Here is a 17674-nt window from a genome sequence, read left to right as displayed (position 1 = left end):
GCCAGATCTGTGGACAGCCCACCCCACCCCATCTATGCTTTGGAAGGGATTTGGCCCTAGACCAGCTTCTTGTGCAGCATCCTTCTCCCCTTCCTAAGTCTTTCACCCCTGCCACTTAAAACAGCCCACGTTATTCCTGCACCCCTGCAGCCCATTGCCTTTTTCTCCCGGGGGCCTGGGGGAGGGTTCTGAGCCTTCCGACCCAGGGTCTGCCACAGTCGGCCGTCTCATGGGCTTCTCTTTGTGCCAGCTTTTGCCGAGCTGCAGACGGACATCCACGAGCTGACCAGTGACCTAGATGGAGCCGGGATTCCCTTCCTGGACTACAGAACCTACACCATGCGGGTTCTGTTCCCTGGGATCGAAGACCACCCGGTGCTCCGGGACCTCGAGGTGAGAAGCAGGTGTTAGTGTGGAGAAAGTTATTGGTGACCTTCAAGTACGGCCCCCGGGAAAGCTGAGGCCGGGGAGGGGACATGACTGGCCCGAGGCTCCCCCTGCTTGTTGGCTCCAGCCAGCCGGTCCCTCTGCAGGAAATGGGACCAAGCCAGGGAGGCTCTGAGCAGAGACGGGTGTAGATCTGAGGCCTAAGGGTCATGGATCTCCTGAGAATTGAATGGAAGTTGAAGGAAAAAACTATACTGATGCACAAAAACCAGACAGTGTCATGAGTTCATGGCCCCCCGTTTAGGAAGCCACGATGTAAGGGATTTCCCCTGTAGCTGGTGCCCAGTGAATATATGTGGGCAAGATAAGGAATGCGCTGGGAAGGGAGGTGAGAGCGTACGTGATAAGAACATCACCGTCTTTTGTACCAGCAGGACCTCATCTTTTGAACATTTTTATCCCACTTACTGCCTAGCATAGTGTCTGGCTTATGCATATATTCATATTACGCTTTGTTCCAAAAGGGATTTGGGATGACTCATAAAGATAAATATCAGAGGAAAGTGAAAAATACAAATGAGGAAACCAGGGCAACATAATAATCATAAGGAGTAATCGCCATCAGTGGACGGCTCACCAATCTCCGGGTCCGGTTTTAAGGACTCCACGTGTATGTGCTGATTTAATATGTCACAAGCAGGCTGAAGACGGTGTGCTTTCGGGGCAGCCACACTAAGGATTCTGGGAACTCGGGGGCCACCTGCTGGGAGGGAGCAGGGCCGGGATTGGAGTCCCGCAGTCAGACTTCAGGGTCGGTGCTCCCCATGACGAGACTTTGCACATCGCTGTCTGTGCCTTAAGGCTCTGGACACTTATTAGGATGGATCAAAAAATCTCCCGCCAAATCGACAACAGAGAATCAGACTAATTCCAGGATTTATAGCATCCATAACATCCCAACAGGCCCATCGCTCAGCGGTCGCACAGTTTTGCAGGTGCTGACCCCTGTGGGAACGTCTGTGTGGGCTGTCCAGGGCAGTGTGGAGGCTGTGCCCTTCCACAGGCAGCAGAGCAAGGCCCCAGGGACTCCAGGACCCACATGTGTTTCTCCGTAACTGTTTGTTGACTATAACGTGTGCCCATGTGAGCTTCTCTAATGAGCTCACGGGCACTTCTGTCTGGAGGAGGGTCCCGCGGGCTCCTCAGTGGATAGACACCCAGAGGTACTTCAGAGGCCGTAGATGGTAGGCTCAGTGTCCTCACTGAGAACGCACCTTTCCCTCTGTCTGCACATCTGCTTGTGTGTGCGTAGCTAAGGTATATGTGTGTGTCATGTATACACATGAGAACACCGTCTGTATCATGATGTTCTATCCATTCCCTTGGTCTCACTCTTGTTGCCTGTGCCCTCTCTCATTCTCTTTCATTTTCCTCTTCCATTTATCATTTATCTAGCCTCATTTTTACCTCCTTCGAAATCCCAGGGTGTTTAGCCCACTGAAGACTATGAACTTTCCATAGGCATTTGCCTCTCCAGAGATTCCCAGACTCTCAGGCCAGGCTCGGCACTAGTTTCACACACACCCAAGGGCAATACACTCCCAAGAACTGCCCAGGGCAGTGGCAGGAGAATTATAGGGTTCATTCTCCCATAGGAATTCATGGGCGTTTGTGCAGGTTGAATACTGCAGTACTCCAGATGGCATCATTCATATGTGATACCTCTTGGAGTTGTTCAGTGCACAACCTGCATCACTATCTACAGCAGCCCTGTTCCCTGAGGACCAGAATACAAATGATTCCTTCTCTTTGCCCTTCTGAACTGTACCAACCCTCTTGCTGAAAGCTGGTGGAGTCCCCACCCAGCTGTACTTCTCCAGGCTTCCCTCTAAGGTTGGTTTCCTGTGAGAAGTAAAGACAGGGGCGGCTGCCTAACTCCTAGCCTTATTCTTCAGTGAGGCACACAGCCAGGATCCCAGCTCAGCAAGCCAGACCCAATAAACAGAAACGCCCAGCGCCCTCATCCTTGCCCTCGGAACCTTGCGTGGAGCCAGCTCCTGCTTCACTGTGCTGCTTTGGGCCTATCTGCCTAGCTCCCCGACACAAGACACCCCCAAACAGAAGCTTTGGGGGCAACAGACCCCACTCTCTGCCAGAAAACTTGAAGAGCTCTGGTTCAGCACTGTCTTACAGGCTCATTTCTCAACTTCACAATGACACCACCTACCCCATGGGCTGAACCCATAGGAGGGCACCCTCAGAGCCGCACCACCAGGGGTCACTGCCTTCCCCTCGTCCATCTGTCTGTCACAGGTGTCAGATGAACCCAGTCCCGGGAGGGCCGCAGAATAAGGCCTCTGAGAATCAGGGCTGCTGTGTCGTAATCACGTGAGCAGCCTGGACAACTGACTTCTGGGTCGTTCAGTGCACAAGCACGGATTGCGGGTGGATACCCTGCCCCTGCCCCATACTGTTCCCATGGCCCCCGTTACACATTATGTCACGTCCCACCATGACCACGACCTTATTCTTCATCTGGCATGTTAATGTTTCCCCTCGAGAAGACCGGAGACTTCTCCCTTCTTCCTTGCCTTCCTCCCAAGGGGAGACTTTGAGTTCCCACCTCCTGCTCAGGAAGGAGTTAGCAGCCGCCTTCACAGACTCCCCTGAGCTGGAACCCACAGCATGGCCATTTGTCAGGCACAGGCTCTGAATCAAACAGGTCACACAGGTCCAACAGCTCACAGAGCTTTTCTTGTTTCGAATTGCGGTAAAATATGCCTCACAGAAAATAGACGATTTCAATGATTTTTCCACGTACGGCTCTGCATCAGTGAGTACATTCACACTGGTGTGACCGTCCCCTCCACCCATCTCCAGAAGGGTTTCATCTTGTCCCAATGAGACCCTGTCCCCATTAAACACTAACACCCCATCCCCTCCCCCAGAACCACCGTTCGACTTTCTGTCTCTATGAATTTGATGGCTCAGGGCCCCTCATGTTGAGTGGAATATAGAATATTTATCCTTTTGTAACTGGTTTACTTCACTTAGCAAAGTGTTTTCAGGGTCCACCCGTATTGTAGCATGGGACTGAATTTCTTCGCTTCGTAAGCCTGAGTCATAGTCCATCATACATATGTCCTGCGTTTTGTTGATCTGTTCATCTGTCAGCGGACACTTGGGCTGCTCCCACCTCTGGGCTCTTGGGATGCTACTGCTAAGGACATGAGTGTACATATATCTGCTCCCAGCCTTGTAGGTATATACCCAGGACGAATGGCTTTTCGTCTCCATGAAACTTACTAATGGACCGGCCCACTTTGGCCCGGGGCTATATGAGGTCAAGCATCCCAGGCAACATCCAGGGATTTTGTCCAAATTGTTCTTTTCCGATTTGTTTCCAGCCCCGTCATACCACTGGAATAGTCTCTCCCCCTTGGCTTTCTGAGTATGGAAATATTCCCAGGGAAGCCATTGACTAATCTACAGCAATGTTTCCTGACCTTGTCAGCCATGGGGCTAGCGGCCCACTGGCTGGGCGTGAGCGGTAGATGTGTGAGAAGAAGGAGGTGTTCTCTGGCTTTAGTCTATCCTGGACATGGGCCACCAGTCCCCCGTCTTTTGTGACCATCTGGTGAAGGCCAGGCAGGTGGGTAAGGGGCTGTCTAGACACTGGACGCACACTGATCCTTTATTATTTTTTTTTTAAGATCTCATTTATGTATCTGAGAGAGACAGTGAGCGAGAGAGAGCACAAGCCAGGGGCACAGATCGTTTAAAAACCGGGAGCAAACAGAAACCACCCACCCCATTCTCAACCTGTCCATGTCTCCTAAACTCTAACCTGTTGGGTTACAATTAAAATTTACTATCCAGTTTTATGCTCACAGGCTTCAACTAAATTATTGAACCACCTGGTGAATAGAGAAGGTCTTGTTTCAGAGTGGCATTTGCTTGGAGGGGGGTGCCAAGTTACAAAGGGGAATTGTTCTGGAACTCTCTACCAAGATACTTCACTTCCATCTCCATGTTCGTAAAATGGGGAGGAAATTCCTACCTCCAGTACCCCTGGACCTGGGGCCAGTGCATTCGATCTCTTGGAAACTCCTGGGCACAAGGGATCGGTGAAAGGCAGCCAGTGGAGTAAGAGAAGCAGGTAATAAAACCACTGTTAAGTGCACACTGTGTGTGCCGAGCACTTTACATGCATTATCTTATTTAATGCTCGTAAAACATTATGACGGGGGCTCCCGTGTTCTCATTTTACAGACAAGACGATCGGGCCCGGAGGTGACAGAGCTTTCCTCCAAGTAGGAGTCAGTTTGTCTCTCTGATTCTGAAACTTGGGCTGCTGACCGGTAGGCTGTGGCCCTGTAGCTGGCTTGGCTGCGCCTTCCTTCCCAGGGCTCCAGGCCTTGATGCCCAGAAGGCGCGTGCAGCCAAGCCAAGTTCAGAGCATGTCCCCTCCCCAGATGGGCCACCTGGCCAGCCCTCTGTCCTCTTCCTCCTCTCCAGGGGTCCCAGTGCCAAACCTGGCTGTGGCTCCCCTGACCTCGATGGCCAGCCTGAGCTGCCAGGAGGCCTTGCAGGGTAGGGGGCTCAGAGCTGGCTCTGAGTCACGTCCCAGGCCCAGGGGTAGGACTAGGTGTGGTGAAGGATGGGGAAGATAGACGGGGACTCAGGAGCCAAACAAACTTGGGTTTGGAAATCCAGCAGGTTCCTGCACCTGCAGGCTGCCCTTGGGACTCCTAGAGTAGCATCTGTGAGGGGCCATTAGGAGGGTACACTCACTCTTGCAAGGTCCTTAGGCTTCGATGGAGCGGTGAGAACAGTGAGCAGGACTGTGCACTGCGCCTGGCGGTGCTGAGGGGTGACATTATCTCTCAGCAAGATGAGTTGTGGAGATGTTGCTCTGGGGGGATTGAAGGACAGAGCAGGTAAAATGCGCACACATGTGCCAGGGGCAGTCCCAGAACTGGGAGGGAGGTTAGCGGGACACACAGACGGCTGGGTACACTGAGGCCGGGCTGATGGCAGGTAAGCCTGCCTCCTACCCTTGTCTTCCCTTGCCAGCCCCTGTGGAGTGGGGAATGGGGGTTGGGGGGCAGGTAGGGTGCAACCGTAGGGAGCAAGGAGTTTGCCAGGGCTGGCCATGCAGAGAGCTGGGACACGCTGAAGCCGGGCCCTGGCTCCAACCAGTTCCCGTCTCTCTCCGGAGAGCTGCCTTCCGACAGGACCTTCTAGAGGGGCCTGCTGCTCACCCGCCAGGGGCAGGCCTACGTCCAACTGATCTCCCACCAGGGCCTTGCCCTGAGCCTGGAACACAGGGGAGCTCAGTGAGCAAGTGGCACGAACATTTTGGATCTGCACCTGCCCCCTCCTTGGACCCGGACCCGGGGCAAACAGGGATTCTCTGGCTGCCCATCCTCCCCAGTTTCAAGCTTCTGGGGTCAAGGGGGATGACGGTTGCTAGTCAGTAAACACGGCTGTGTGTCGGGCTTCTGACACACCGTCTCCTTCAGAACTCACACCAGCCCCCTAGATGGTGGGATGCAGTGCTGACCACCCGGGCGCATGGCCTGGCCCTGACCCTTGTCTCTCTTGGGGTCTTGGGCGAGTTCCCCACGATCGTGAGGCCCTGGGATAATAATGGTACCTGCCTCATAGAGGGTCGTGTGGCATAAACAGGTCCATGTTTCTCAAGTACGTAGAAGAGCACTCAGCAGAGTAAGATCTACACACATCAACTGTTGAGGGAGCGGTGTCTTCTCAGGGTCCCCAAACTAGTATATGGCTGTGACAGTTCACCCAACCCAGCCGACCCAAACTGCGTTCTGCACTGTCGCATACGGTGCTCCTTCCCAGAGACCCCTGCAAGGGAGACACAGTCCTCAACATGGCATCTGCTTTGGAGGTCCCTGCTCCCCCCCACCCCCCACTCCATGAAGGGTGCCCTGCTCTCTTCCAGAGGGCTTCCTCTTGTTGCCGGAGGCTCTGCTTTATTTGTTAAGCAGCCTTTTTGCTCTAATGGAAGAACCCGCGCAGAGCAGGCAGTGCGCACGTTGGCAGAACCCAGCTCAGAGCATTCTCCCTGAGTGAACACAGCCATCCGGCCAGCACACAGATCAGGAAACTGAAGGTTACCAGCCCTCCCCAGAAGTCCCTGAGAGCCCCCTTCCCATCCCAGCCACCCCCCAGAATCACCACTTTCCTGCCATCGCTGATGGCTTTTTTGTCTTTATTTAAAGGCTGTTTTACAGTTCACCCTCTTCTTTCTGACTTCCTTCATTCAATGCTGCGAGAGGTACTCCTGCTACTATGAGCGGCAGAAGGCCCTTCCTTCCCTCGCCTGTGTGGCTTCCTGCTGGGCGATATGCCACAGTTCCTGGAGCCCTTTGCTGTTGCCGGGCAGCCGGCTGTTTCCAGTCTGGGGCTGTGACCCGCAGAGCTGCTGTGTCCCCGTGCATCTCGGGGATGCGTCTTCCCTGCCTAGCTCCGCCGCTGGCTAGTGCGTACTGAGCGGACGGTGCCCCCTCGCAGGTGCCTCCTGACGAACATAAGATGCAGGCGGGAAGACAAAACCTTCTTCCTCCCCTTTCCCTGGGTCTCAGAGGAGTTTCTGGGAAAACATTAGTCACTAGAGTCGATCAAGGAGCACCTGAGAGACCTTCGGGCTTAATCTTCCCCTTTCTGTGTGGGTGAATCACCCGGGCCGCCAGAGAAGTTACTGGGCTTGCCTGAGGTCACACAGGGCAGTGGTAACAGAGCCTCGTGGACCCCACATGTCCTGACTCTGAGGCCACTGGTCTGTTAACGGGGTCCACGCAGCCAGAGAAGGGTCAGCATCAGGTCGGCTGGAGGCTCAGGTGTGGTGATCCCTCCCCACTGGGGTCACCTGCGGCAGCACCCCCGCCCCCTGAAGGCCCCATGGGGGGTGCGCTCTGTGAGGCTCATCTGCCATGGTGCGGGGCCCCTCACCAGCTCTGTTCCCCACCAAGGAAGAGCTCAGGCTCCCAAGTGGGGGGATCCCTGCATCGTCATGACGATGCGCCTCCCCGGGTTCAGCTCCGAACCAGAGGCCATGAGCAGTGGCGCGGGTTAAGCAAACCGCACGGTGCCCGGCACCCGACGGGGCCTTGGTGCCTCTGGCCAGCTGGGCTGCGGCCTGAGTGGCGGTGGGGTCCGCGGGGCGCACAGCCGACCCCGGGCCGGGCTGGCAATCAGGACTCCCCCCACCCCGCCCCCGGGGCTCGTCCGCAGGTTCCGGGCTACCGGCAGGAGCGCGTGGAGAAAGGCCTGAAGCTCTTCGCCCAGCTCATCAACAACAAGGTGTTCCTGCTGTCCTTCATCCGCACGCTGGAGTCTCAGCGCAGCTTCTCCATGCGCGACCGCGGCAACGTGGCGTCGCTCATCATGACCGTGCTGCAGAGCAAGCTGGAGTACGCCACCGACGTGCTGAAGCAGCTGCTGGCCGACCTCATCGACAAGAACCTGGAGAGCAAGAACCACCCCAAGCTGCTTCTCAGGAGGTGAGGGCTGGGCCCGGTGAGGGGGGGACGGACGCAGGTCAGGGAGAGCCCACTCACCTGGATCTTGGGCCTCCTGGGGAGATGGGGGCAGGGCTCCCAGAAGGAGCTGCCAAGGCCCCCCATGCCCTCTGGGAAGAAGCTGTCCCCACGGCCTGTCCGCTCACCCTGCTGTTTGTCTATTGCTCTGCATCTGCTCTGCGTTCTTCTTTCTCTCTGTCCTTACGCCCCCCAATTATGACCTTCCCACTGGAGTTATTCTCCCGTGGACTCTTCAGAGGTCGTTTGTCCATCCCCTGCCCTTACCTACACCAGAACATGAATTAGGAGAGATACCCCTGGGCCTTCTGTCTTGGGAACCCGCCACAGCATCTCAAGATGGGAGACTTCAGCCCTGGCAGCTCTCCCTGCTGTCCGGGACCAGCCCTGGAGCCTCACCCTGGAGCCTGTAGGTAATGCGGGCTCTCCGGTCCCAGCCCACACGCACTGGGGCAGAATCGGCAGGCTCCCGAGAAACCGTGGTGCCGAAGGCCCGCTGGGGTATGAGAAGCCCTGGGCCAGCCGGTGTGTCCTCGCCTGATGCACATGCTGGAGGCTCTGCGTGGGTCTGGGGCACTCCACCCCCCGCCCACTCGGATGCCTCACTGTGGAGACCCGAATAGCCACATGTGGCCACCAAGCCATATCCCGTGGCTTTGGCTTTATAGGACAGTGACTCCCTGACTCCATCCAGGCTGCCACTCACATCTGCCTCCTCCTGGAAGGCCATTTCTCATCTAGACTGTTAGTGCAATGCCTTTAGCCTTCACACGGACAAAGCTGGAAAGCTCCCATGTGCAGCCATCACTCCCCGGTACCGTCCGCCTCTGCCTGTCTTCTGCCTCCCATCCTCAGTGTCTGGGTCCGAGGCGGGGCCTCCTACTTGGGCCAAGTGGCTAGATTTGGCTTTCCGAAGTGTTTACCTCGGGCTTTTCCCTGTGCCGTGGGCATTCGCCCGCACAGCTGCGGAAGGTTGCTACGTATCGGAGCAATCATCCAGCTTCAGAAACAGCGAGGTAGATCATTTTGATTTTTGTTTTACTTCCACCACGCAGCCACCCACCGGCATAATGCTAGGGTTGCCACTGCCTGCCAGAGCTCCCACCGACAATTTCCCGGCGTGGCCTCGCTCTGGATCTGCGCGTCTCCGCCTCTTGTTTTCACCCGCTCGCTCCCAGATGCTCTCTCCGCTTCTGCCCTCCTCCATCGCCCTTTCTTCCTCTTGCCCCTGGCGGGCCCCCTCACTTCGACAGTCTTCCTTCTCATCTCCTCCTACTTTGCTGTGGAGCTCACAGCCTCCCAGCTGCTGCAGGGCTCCCACCAACTGCAACTTCCAGGTCTAGCCAAACATACCTGGGTGGGCCCGTTGCTCTCTGGAGCTGGCCCCGGGCTTAGCACAAGTTTGAGTCCCGTTTGTTTTCTCTACATGGATGCAACCCGAAGGGTCTTTTCGCCCTACCCCTGCTGCAACAGCGGCTTCCTTCCAAGGTAAAAGGAGAAGTGGACTTAGGTAGCAGCACAAAGAATGCAAGTTAGACTCAAGAAGGCACTTCCTGTCATTGCAAATGACACATGAGCAGGGTTCCCAGGAGAAGTTCCAAAGGACTCTGAGGTAGGATAATTTGGGCATTGCTTAGGATGAGTTAAGTATGCAGGTTTAATCCGTGTCAGCTCTGGGAGTCTTTCGCTCTAGGTGATGGGGTCAGAAGAATCTATCTGGCCTTTGTCGCCTGACCCGCTCCTCCTGCCATCTTCCTATCTGTGCCCTGCCAAATTAGTATGACCCCAGGTTTTTCAGTTTTCTTCTCTCGCCCACCCACAGGAACTAGAAAGTTCTCTAAAGCTGTCCTGTTCCATGTGGTGACTGCAAGCTACACATGCACATTCAAATGCAGATAACGAAAGGTGAAGAAAATGTAACATTCTGCTCCTCAGGCACACTAGCCGCATTTTGAGTGCTCTGTGGGCACCTACGGCTGGTGGCTTCGCCACTGGACAGCTCGAGAGTTCATCATCACCACAGAGAGCGCTGATGGACAGAGCTGCTCCCGCACTTTCCCACCGGACACCCAGCCGGGAGCCCGGCACCAGAAGATTGTCTCCTGGCTTCGTAGGCAAAGCTTGTCTCGTCACCCTGGGGTTTCTAGGAGTCTGTGGAATTCTAGTATTCTTTAGGATCTCAGGATTTGGCCCAAAAGTCGGAAGCAGCAAGATCGATGCAGAATCGGTCCCCTGCCTTCCCAGTCCTTGGCCTCTGACCAGCTGCTTCTGTCTTTGTCTTGCTGTGACAGGACTGAGTCCGTGGCCGAGAAGATGTTGACCAACTGGTTCACTTTCCTGCTCTACAAGTTCCTCAAGGTACGACTGGATATGGGGGTATCACTGGCGCTGCCTGTTACCCCTCCAGCTTCCCTGCACGCCCTGAAGCCCACATTCCCCAGGCCTAACTCCTAGAACCCCACCAGGAAATGCAGTCCCCCTCATCGCCGCCAGTGTCGCCAAGGGGGCAGACTCCCGACCATCTCAGGAGACCCCCCGCCCTGTCAGTCCTGGCATGAGAGACAATCTCCTGTCCCCAGGCCAGGGGGAGATGAGCCCATGAGAGGACCCCGTGTGAGCCAAAGTGCCCTTGTACACTCAGAACGATTCATCCCTTAGTTCCCTGCTTTCCCTGTTCTCCCCTCCTGCCTCTCCCAGCCCCAGACTCCCCGAGGCTGATCAGGGCCCCCAGGCAGGGACCACAGCTGTGTGTGGCAGCAGCTAAGCCCCCCATGTGCCTCGGAGGTGGAAGAGCTCCGACTCCCGAAGGACTTCGCACCCCCGGGCACAGACGTCTGTCTCCTGATGGGCGGAAGTGGGGGAGGAAGTGGGTGGAGTGGGGTGGGGAAGAGGAACAGAGAGGGGACAGGAGGCAGGGAGGTGAAGAGGAGAGGGCAGACGGAGAAGACAGGTGTCCAGAGGGCCAGGAGAAATGCGCGTCTGAAGGGGGAGCTGACAACAGAGGCCAGGGAGCAGAAGAGAACTGGAGCAGAGGAATGGAAGGCAGCCATTCGAGAAACAGGCTCCCGGAGGTTGGTCCAGATCCGCCCAGCTCGGTTCTTCTCTGCGTGCAGGAGTGTGCCGGGGAGCCCCTCTTCTCGCTCTTCTGCGCCATCAAGCAGCAGATGGAGAAGGGGCCCATCGACGCCATCACGGGAGAGGCCCGCTACTCTCTGAGCGAGGACAAGCTCATCCGCCAGCAGATCGACTACAAAACCCTGGTAAAGCGGCCTCATGGCTTTGCCCTGGGGCCCCAGTAACGGGACTGCGGTCCCGTGCAGTCTCTGCCCAGCAGAGGGGACAGTGCAGATGCTGAAAAGCCACCTGGCCTGGTTGGTCTGCTGCTCAGGGTCAGCCAGGTGTCCCACCTGGGCTTGTCACCCCAGACTCCCCCAGGACCCCCACACCAGAGCACCTGGATTGAGGGACCAGTAGCTGAGGCACATCTGAGCGACACTCCAGGGACCAGTGTGGTTCCAGACCAGCGCGCGGAACATGGGGTCATAAGGCCTCGCCGCAGCTGGCTGGCTGATTGCGCTGAGGGAACCACTCATCAGCGCCCCCGGGGTGGGGGCACTTCCAGGCAGATGAGGTGGGGGCCCGAAGGAGAGGAAACCGGAAAGAGTCCCTCGTGTTTCGGGAGCCCACCTCTGCCCTCTGGTCTAAGTTCAAATACACCCATGCCCCGAGAATGTGAGGCTGGATTGGCCTACCGGTTAACGGCCTTTGTCCAGGGAATTCGGGGCTTTCCTCTGTCAAGGTCAGACTCCCTCTTATCTGTCATCCTAGGAGGCAGCCAGGCTCAGCACGGAGGAGCATGAGGTCTGGACTGGAGCCCTGACTGTGCTTCAGCAGCTGGGGGATTTGGGGCAGGTCCCTCAATGCCTCTGAGTTGGGGTGTCTTCATCTGAAAAAACGGAGGGTAACACTAGAACTGATTTACACAGGGATAGTAATAGTGCGTACCCCCCAAAGTTGTCCGGAGGATGGAATGGGGCACCGAGTAAGCGCTCCCTGCTGCCCACGGAGGCCCTGCCACCGCTTTCCCGCCGCCCTGCCCTGCCCGTCTGCCGGCTGCCACGGTCCCTCCGGGCCTGGCACTCACCCTCACCCCTGGCTCTTTTGGACAGAGGTGTGATTCGCCACCAGGCCTCCACTAGGAAAGTGGAGAGGGCGTGAAAGGAAGGAGGTAGAATATAAGCTAACAGGTGTTGGTGATGACGCATAGGAGGTGCCCAAGATGGGTGGGGGGGCGTGCAGACAGAAGAGAGATGGGATTTAAATGTATTTATGGGATTATAGGAAGGGGTGCCTGGTTGGCCCAATTAGTTAAGCATCTAACTCTCAATTTCTGCTCAGGTTAGGATCTCAAGGTCATGAGACTGAGCCCCATGTTGGGCTCACAATGGGCGTGGGCCTGCTTAAGATTCTCTCTCCCCCTCTGCCCCTCCCCCTCCCTTTCTAAAAAACATAAATAAATAAAATAAAAGTGCTTTTGGGGAGATGAGACCCACACAGGCCAAGATAGGGCAGGGCTGAGCTGGGCTGAGCGGGACAGGAGTGGTGAGCCCGGGGTGAATCCCAGACCCCACAGAGAGCAGGAAGACGGTGCCTCCTGGCTGAGAATGATGTGGCTGGGATACACCTTTCCTCCCATTCTCAGTGGGCTGGGGGGGTCCCAGTGGGCTCCCCTAAGGAGGCTTCAGAGGAGCAGCTGTGACTGGGGACCTTACTTCCTTACAGTCACGTTCTGCTCTGGAGGAGAAAGAGACTCTGATTAAAATGAAAAAGGGGGGTGGGGGGGAGAATCTTCCCAAAATAGAGACCAGGATAGATTTTCAGTGCTCTAGAAGTACCCCTGAAATGTCTCCCGCCTGATCTCCCCGCACCCCTTCCTCTCCCATCCCACCCGCGGTTCCTCAGTACGGAATCCAGCACCGTGAGCTGCGGTAGTGCCCTGTCCCCACCGGTGGCATCCTTTACTCCGGAGGCCAGGCAGCTTGCAGATGGTGGGACTTCCCGCCCGTGTGAAGAACTGGAGTGGGCTGGGGGCCCAGCCTTCGGGCGGATAGCCTGGGGAGAGGAGGGGGAGATTGCGCTTGTTCCGCCCAGGGAAGACAGGCACACAGGAAGGTGTGAGGCCACCTTGGGCCTGAGAAAGGGACTCCAGCAGGCTGAAGGGGAGCAGCCCCGGGCTGGTGAGGGGGGAGAGGAAGGGAGGGAAAGCTGGAGGAGCTCTGAACAACTTGGGCCAACTGATGCTATTGCTGTCCTGGGCCAGGGGGTACCCCAAAGGAGACAGGTGCTGAGAGGCTCAAGGCCAGCCCACTTCATAGCGAGGTGTTGCGTGATTAACTGGCCTGACAGTAGAACTTGAGTTCACCTGTCCCGGGGCCCTGCTGCTGGGAGAGCCTGCTGCCATCACCCATGAGCTTGCTGGGTGTGGGTGCTTCCCGGGAGCCTGCTGGGTGCCAGAGGTTGGACATTTACCTGCTATAACGCAGAATCTCAGGCTCACCCCCGACCTCCTGAGTCAGCACCTGCATCCTAACAAAACCCCTGAGTGATTCTAGTCACATTGAACTTGAGAAGCACTGAGCTAGCAGAAAAAAAAAAAAAAAAAAAAAAAGACCACCACCACCACCAACCACCACCAGTTTGCTCAGAAACTAACCAAGGAGCGTAAGAATGGGAGCAGGGAAGGGACTTCCGGGTGGAGCTGTGGTTTGGCCATTGGCCAGGAAACCCTGTCCCTCTGTACAGCTACTGGCTGCTGCTGCTTCTCTGGATGCCCCAAAGCATCCCACGGGGTTCTCCTAGGCCACCATGAACCCCTGGGCAAGTAGAAATGTCAGAAGGGCATAAGCAGGGGGCAGCCTCTGCCTCAGGGTCCCTTAGGGGAGGATGCCTGGAAAAAGCTGCGCTGCTGCCTGGGGGAGGCTGAGCCCAGGGTGGCACGAAGTGGCAGCGAGGGGCCAGGAAGTCTATAGGACTGGCTGGGAGAGGGCACTCAGTAGGGACCCCCGGTCCAGAGTTCCTTCCACCATTGTTTCCAGTTTAGGACATTCTGAGGGTGAGAGTTTGGTTTTACAGATTTAGGAGGTTTTTTCTTTGCTTAATGAAAGAAGCATGTTTCCCTGTGAGCTCGCAGCACTCTGGCTGCTAATGAAAGGCAGGCGTCCAGGGGCCAGGGTTCTGATTGCCCCCACGTGGAGCGGGGGTGGGGGGAAGCTGGCTCTGTGTCTGCAGGCCTACAATTGGGGGCGGTGCAGGGAGAGATCAGGGAGGGAGGGGGGGTTGTGGGGGGAGATGAGGGAGGAATGTGAGGAGGGCTCAGGCAGCAGAGCAGAGAGAGGGTGTGGGAGCGGTGTACCCCACCGTGGTCCCCGTGGTCCCCACAGCATCCCACACTGTCCCATCCATGTGGACGGAGCCCTCCCTGAGAACAGTGCGGGAAGAGAGGCCTTGGGAAACAGCCCAGAACTTTTTCAAGGAAAAAAAATATCACTTGGTGCTTTAAGCAGAACCTTCATTTTTCTGACTAGCTCCAAAAAGAGACACGGAGGCCCTGAACCAGGGCGGCCTCCTCTCCGAACACGAGGTTCCAGGCTCAGAGTCAGGAAGGCATCTCCAGTGGCCTGAACCGGCACCTTTTTATTTTTAAAGAACATATGAAGCGTCTTATAGATTCTCCAACCTCCCATCGGCCCAAAACCCTCACAAAAATCAAAGCTGATGAAACCTCTTGAGCAAGCAGCCAGATTCACATTCGTGCGTGCATGTTGGGGTGGGGGGAGGGAGTGACAGGGAGGAAAGACTGACACACATGGAAGGTGGGGGTCCAGAGGTGGGCACAGGCCTGGGCATGCTGCAGAGAAGGTGCCATGTGTGCATGTGGTGTGCACGTGAGAGAGAGCGTGCATGTTCGCCATGGTGTCCAGAAGGCGCCTGGGACTCCGCTCCTCCTGCTGCCCTCCCCCACATGCCTCTGCCTCCCCTTCCTCCAGGTCCTGAGCTGTGTCAACCCAGACAATGCCAACAGTCCCGAGGTCCCCGTGAAGATCCTCAACTGCGACACCATTACTCAGGTCAAGGAGAAGATTCTGGATGCCATCTTTAAGAATGTGCCCTGCTCGCACCGGCCCAAGGCTGCAGATATGGACCTGGGTGAGTAGGCTGCCCAGCCAGGGGTGCCCTAGGACTGAGCACTAGGCAGAGAGGGGACTATGTCTGCCGGCAGCACCGCCCCGGGGCCTTTGGAGTAGCCAAGGGGTGTCCCATCTGTTGTGAAGGGGATTCGGGCTGAGTCTGTGTGGTCCAAAGTCCCGCCACCACCATTGTTAGACCCGGGCTCATCCCTTCTCCTCTGCTCTGTGCGTGTCATTTTTGCTGACTATCAAGGCAGGAGGGATCTGGGTCAGTGATGGAGGATGGAGAGAAAGAAGAGAGAGGAATGAGAGATGACAGCCTGCTGGGGAGCAGGACGACATTTTATTTGAATGTTCCATGAATAGATCGCATAGCCTTTATAAACAAGGGCACGCCACTTAGGGCCAGCTGTACTTGGATCCGGTGAAGTTTGGCCTGAGTGTTTAATGAGACGTTGTCCTGGGGAAATCCTGGTGGGGAGTTCCGAGCTGCAGAGGGGCCGGGGCTGAAGAGAGGCAGTGTGGCATGGTGGTTTGGCCTGACACCTGGATTTGAATCCTGACACCGCGAAGTCCCAGCCGTGTGACTTTGGTCCAGGTACTTACCCTTTCTGTGCCTTCGTTTCTTGACCACTCCGACAGTGATAATCCTAATGTGCACCTCACTATAAGAAGGAAACAAGATGAGGCATGTAAAAACCTCTCGATGTGGTGCCTGGTCTGTAGCGCACACTCAGTTAGCCTTGGCCGCTGTCGTTACGGCTTGGGAGAAGAACACTGGGGAGGAGATGGCCTGTGTCTGTTGATCCGGAGCATGGAGAGAAAGGCATTGACGTGTATGTGCTTGTGTCTGGAGATTTGTGGCAAAGGAGGGGCAGGAGGACGTCCAGGGGCCCCTGATCCATCCATCTGGCCTCTAAGCTGCCTTCAGCTAAGCTGTCCAACACAGAGGGTGTCCACCCTGTTTCCTAACGTCCAGAGAGAATCTACATCCCCTCTCACTGCGCCACCCACTTCCCCCCAAATTCTCATGCCTGAAGACTCGGGATCGGGAATTCTGCTAACCCACCTCAAAACTTTGCGCTTCCTTTAACCCCCCTCCTCTTGCTCGGCCCCTGGCAAGCTATGTTCGGCGCCAGGCCCGGGGCTCAGACACCCAGGGAGAGAGACTGGGCGAGCACGTGCTCCCCTTCACCTGGGAGGTGGCCCTGCGCCTGCTGCTTTGGGGACAGGGAGGAGGCCTACGCGAGAGCCGGCGGTGGTGGCGTGCCGGCGAGTGTGTCCCCCTGCGCAACCCAGAGCTCTGGGCCCTATGGTGGGAGCGAAGGCTTGTGTCTATGCGCGGTCACTCTGCTGCCAGGGAGAGCCCACAGACTGACGTGGGGAGCCTCCTGTTACAGAACAGCGGGAGGGGACATGGCTTCCAGGAAGCAAGGCTCCCACATTCCCCACCCCGAACAGTGAAGGGGGTTGTTCCATAACGGGTGTCCCGGGGAAAGCTGAGTTCCCGCCGGTGGCCAGGTAGTTCCCACCGGTCCTTCTTTCTCTGTGTGGGACCCACATCCGTCCGCGTACACGCTCAGCTTCTCAGTGTCCTTATCTGCACAGTGGGCTGGGGGGGGGGGGGACAAGCTGGCACAGTGGGGCCCAGAGGAGGAGCCACTAGAAAAGCCTTCATGCTGGAAGGTGAGTTTGGAAAGATGGTGCTAGAACACAGGACAAGCTCCTGGGTGCAGGAGCCTATCGGATCGTTGTTTCTTGGGGTGACTCGCCCAGAGGGAGAGCGGCAGGTGGTCTCATAAGCCTCCGCCGGAAGCACGGAGATGGAGTTTTCGCACAGGAATGCCTTCTCTTCCTGACCAGAAAAGGGCAGATGGGTGGTGAAGAACATTCCCTCCCGGGGTGGCCTGGCTATGAGGAAGGGCAGGACCTGAGTTCTCCTGTGTCCTCTCAACCCCAAGCTAGGGGGCTCCCTCTGGAAGCAGATCCGGGGACCGTGCCCTCTGCACCTGCTTGATTTCCTGGAGCAACTCTGTGGCCGGTACCTGCCTCCTGGGATCTGCACGCCCTGAGCTTGGGAGGGGAAGGGGCTGCTTCTAGCTTTAGAAAACTGCTCCCTTCAAAGGTCTAGGGGTGCAAGCCCAGCACAGCAGATGGTGAATGAAGACGGAAAGCACCCCGTGGCCATAGGGGTGAACCATTTGCCGTGGAAGGGGCAGCCTCGGAGCAGCCTCCCTGCTACTCCCTGCCTCACCCCCCCCACCCCCCACCGAGGGTCGGGCTGAGCGGGGCTGCCTGCTCCGGAGCTCAAGCTGCTCTGGCCAGGGAGAGGCCGCCTGCCTCCCAGCGGGGTAGCGTGTCCCGTGACACACTGTCCACCACAGCTGGCCACATTTCAGGTCCCACGAGACCACAGGGCACCTGTCCCAGCAGAGGTGCTGCTGGGGAGGACCCAGGGACTATCCTGGAGGGACGAGGCCTCCAGCCGCAGGGACAGATGAGTGGGGAGCCCACTAGGGAGGGAGCGCTATG

The 17674-nt window shown here is 56.9% G+C and overlaps 1 protein-coding gene across 1 annotated transcript in view; it reads left to right on the top strand.

The window, feature by feature from the left end:
* The window catches only part of PLXNA4 (plexin A4), a gene marked incomplete at both ends in the record, with an annotated part of 353784 nt that overhangs the window by 311238 nt on the left and 24872 nt on the right, over window positions 1-17674 (top strand). Inside the window, 5 exons of the mRNA XM_080819151.1 lie at window positions 251-393; window positions 7651-7919; window positions 10247-10313; window positions 11069-11215; window positions 15002-15161. Coding sequence (XP_080675277.1) covers window positions 251-393; window positions 7651-7919; window positions 10247-10313; window positions 11069-11215; window positions 15002-15161 — 786 coding nt within the window. The remainder of the gene's footprint in view (window positions 1-250; window positions 394-7650; window positions 7920-10246; window positions 10314-11068; window positions 11216-15001; window positions 15162-17674) is intronic.

The sequence above is a fragment of the Martes martes genome, assembly GCF_963455335.1.
Source record: "Martes martes genome assembly, chromosome: 11".
NCBI classification, from domain to species: Eukaryota; Metazoa; Chordata; class Mammalia; order Carnivora; family Mustelidae; genus Martes; species Martes martes.
This window is presented reverse-complemented; position numbering and strand designations above follow the sequence as displayed.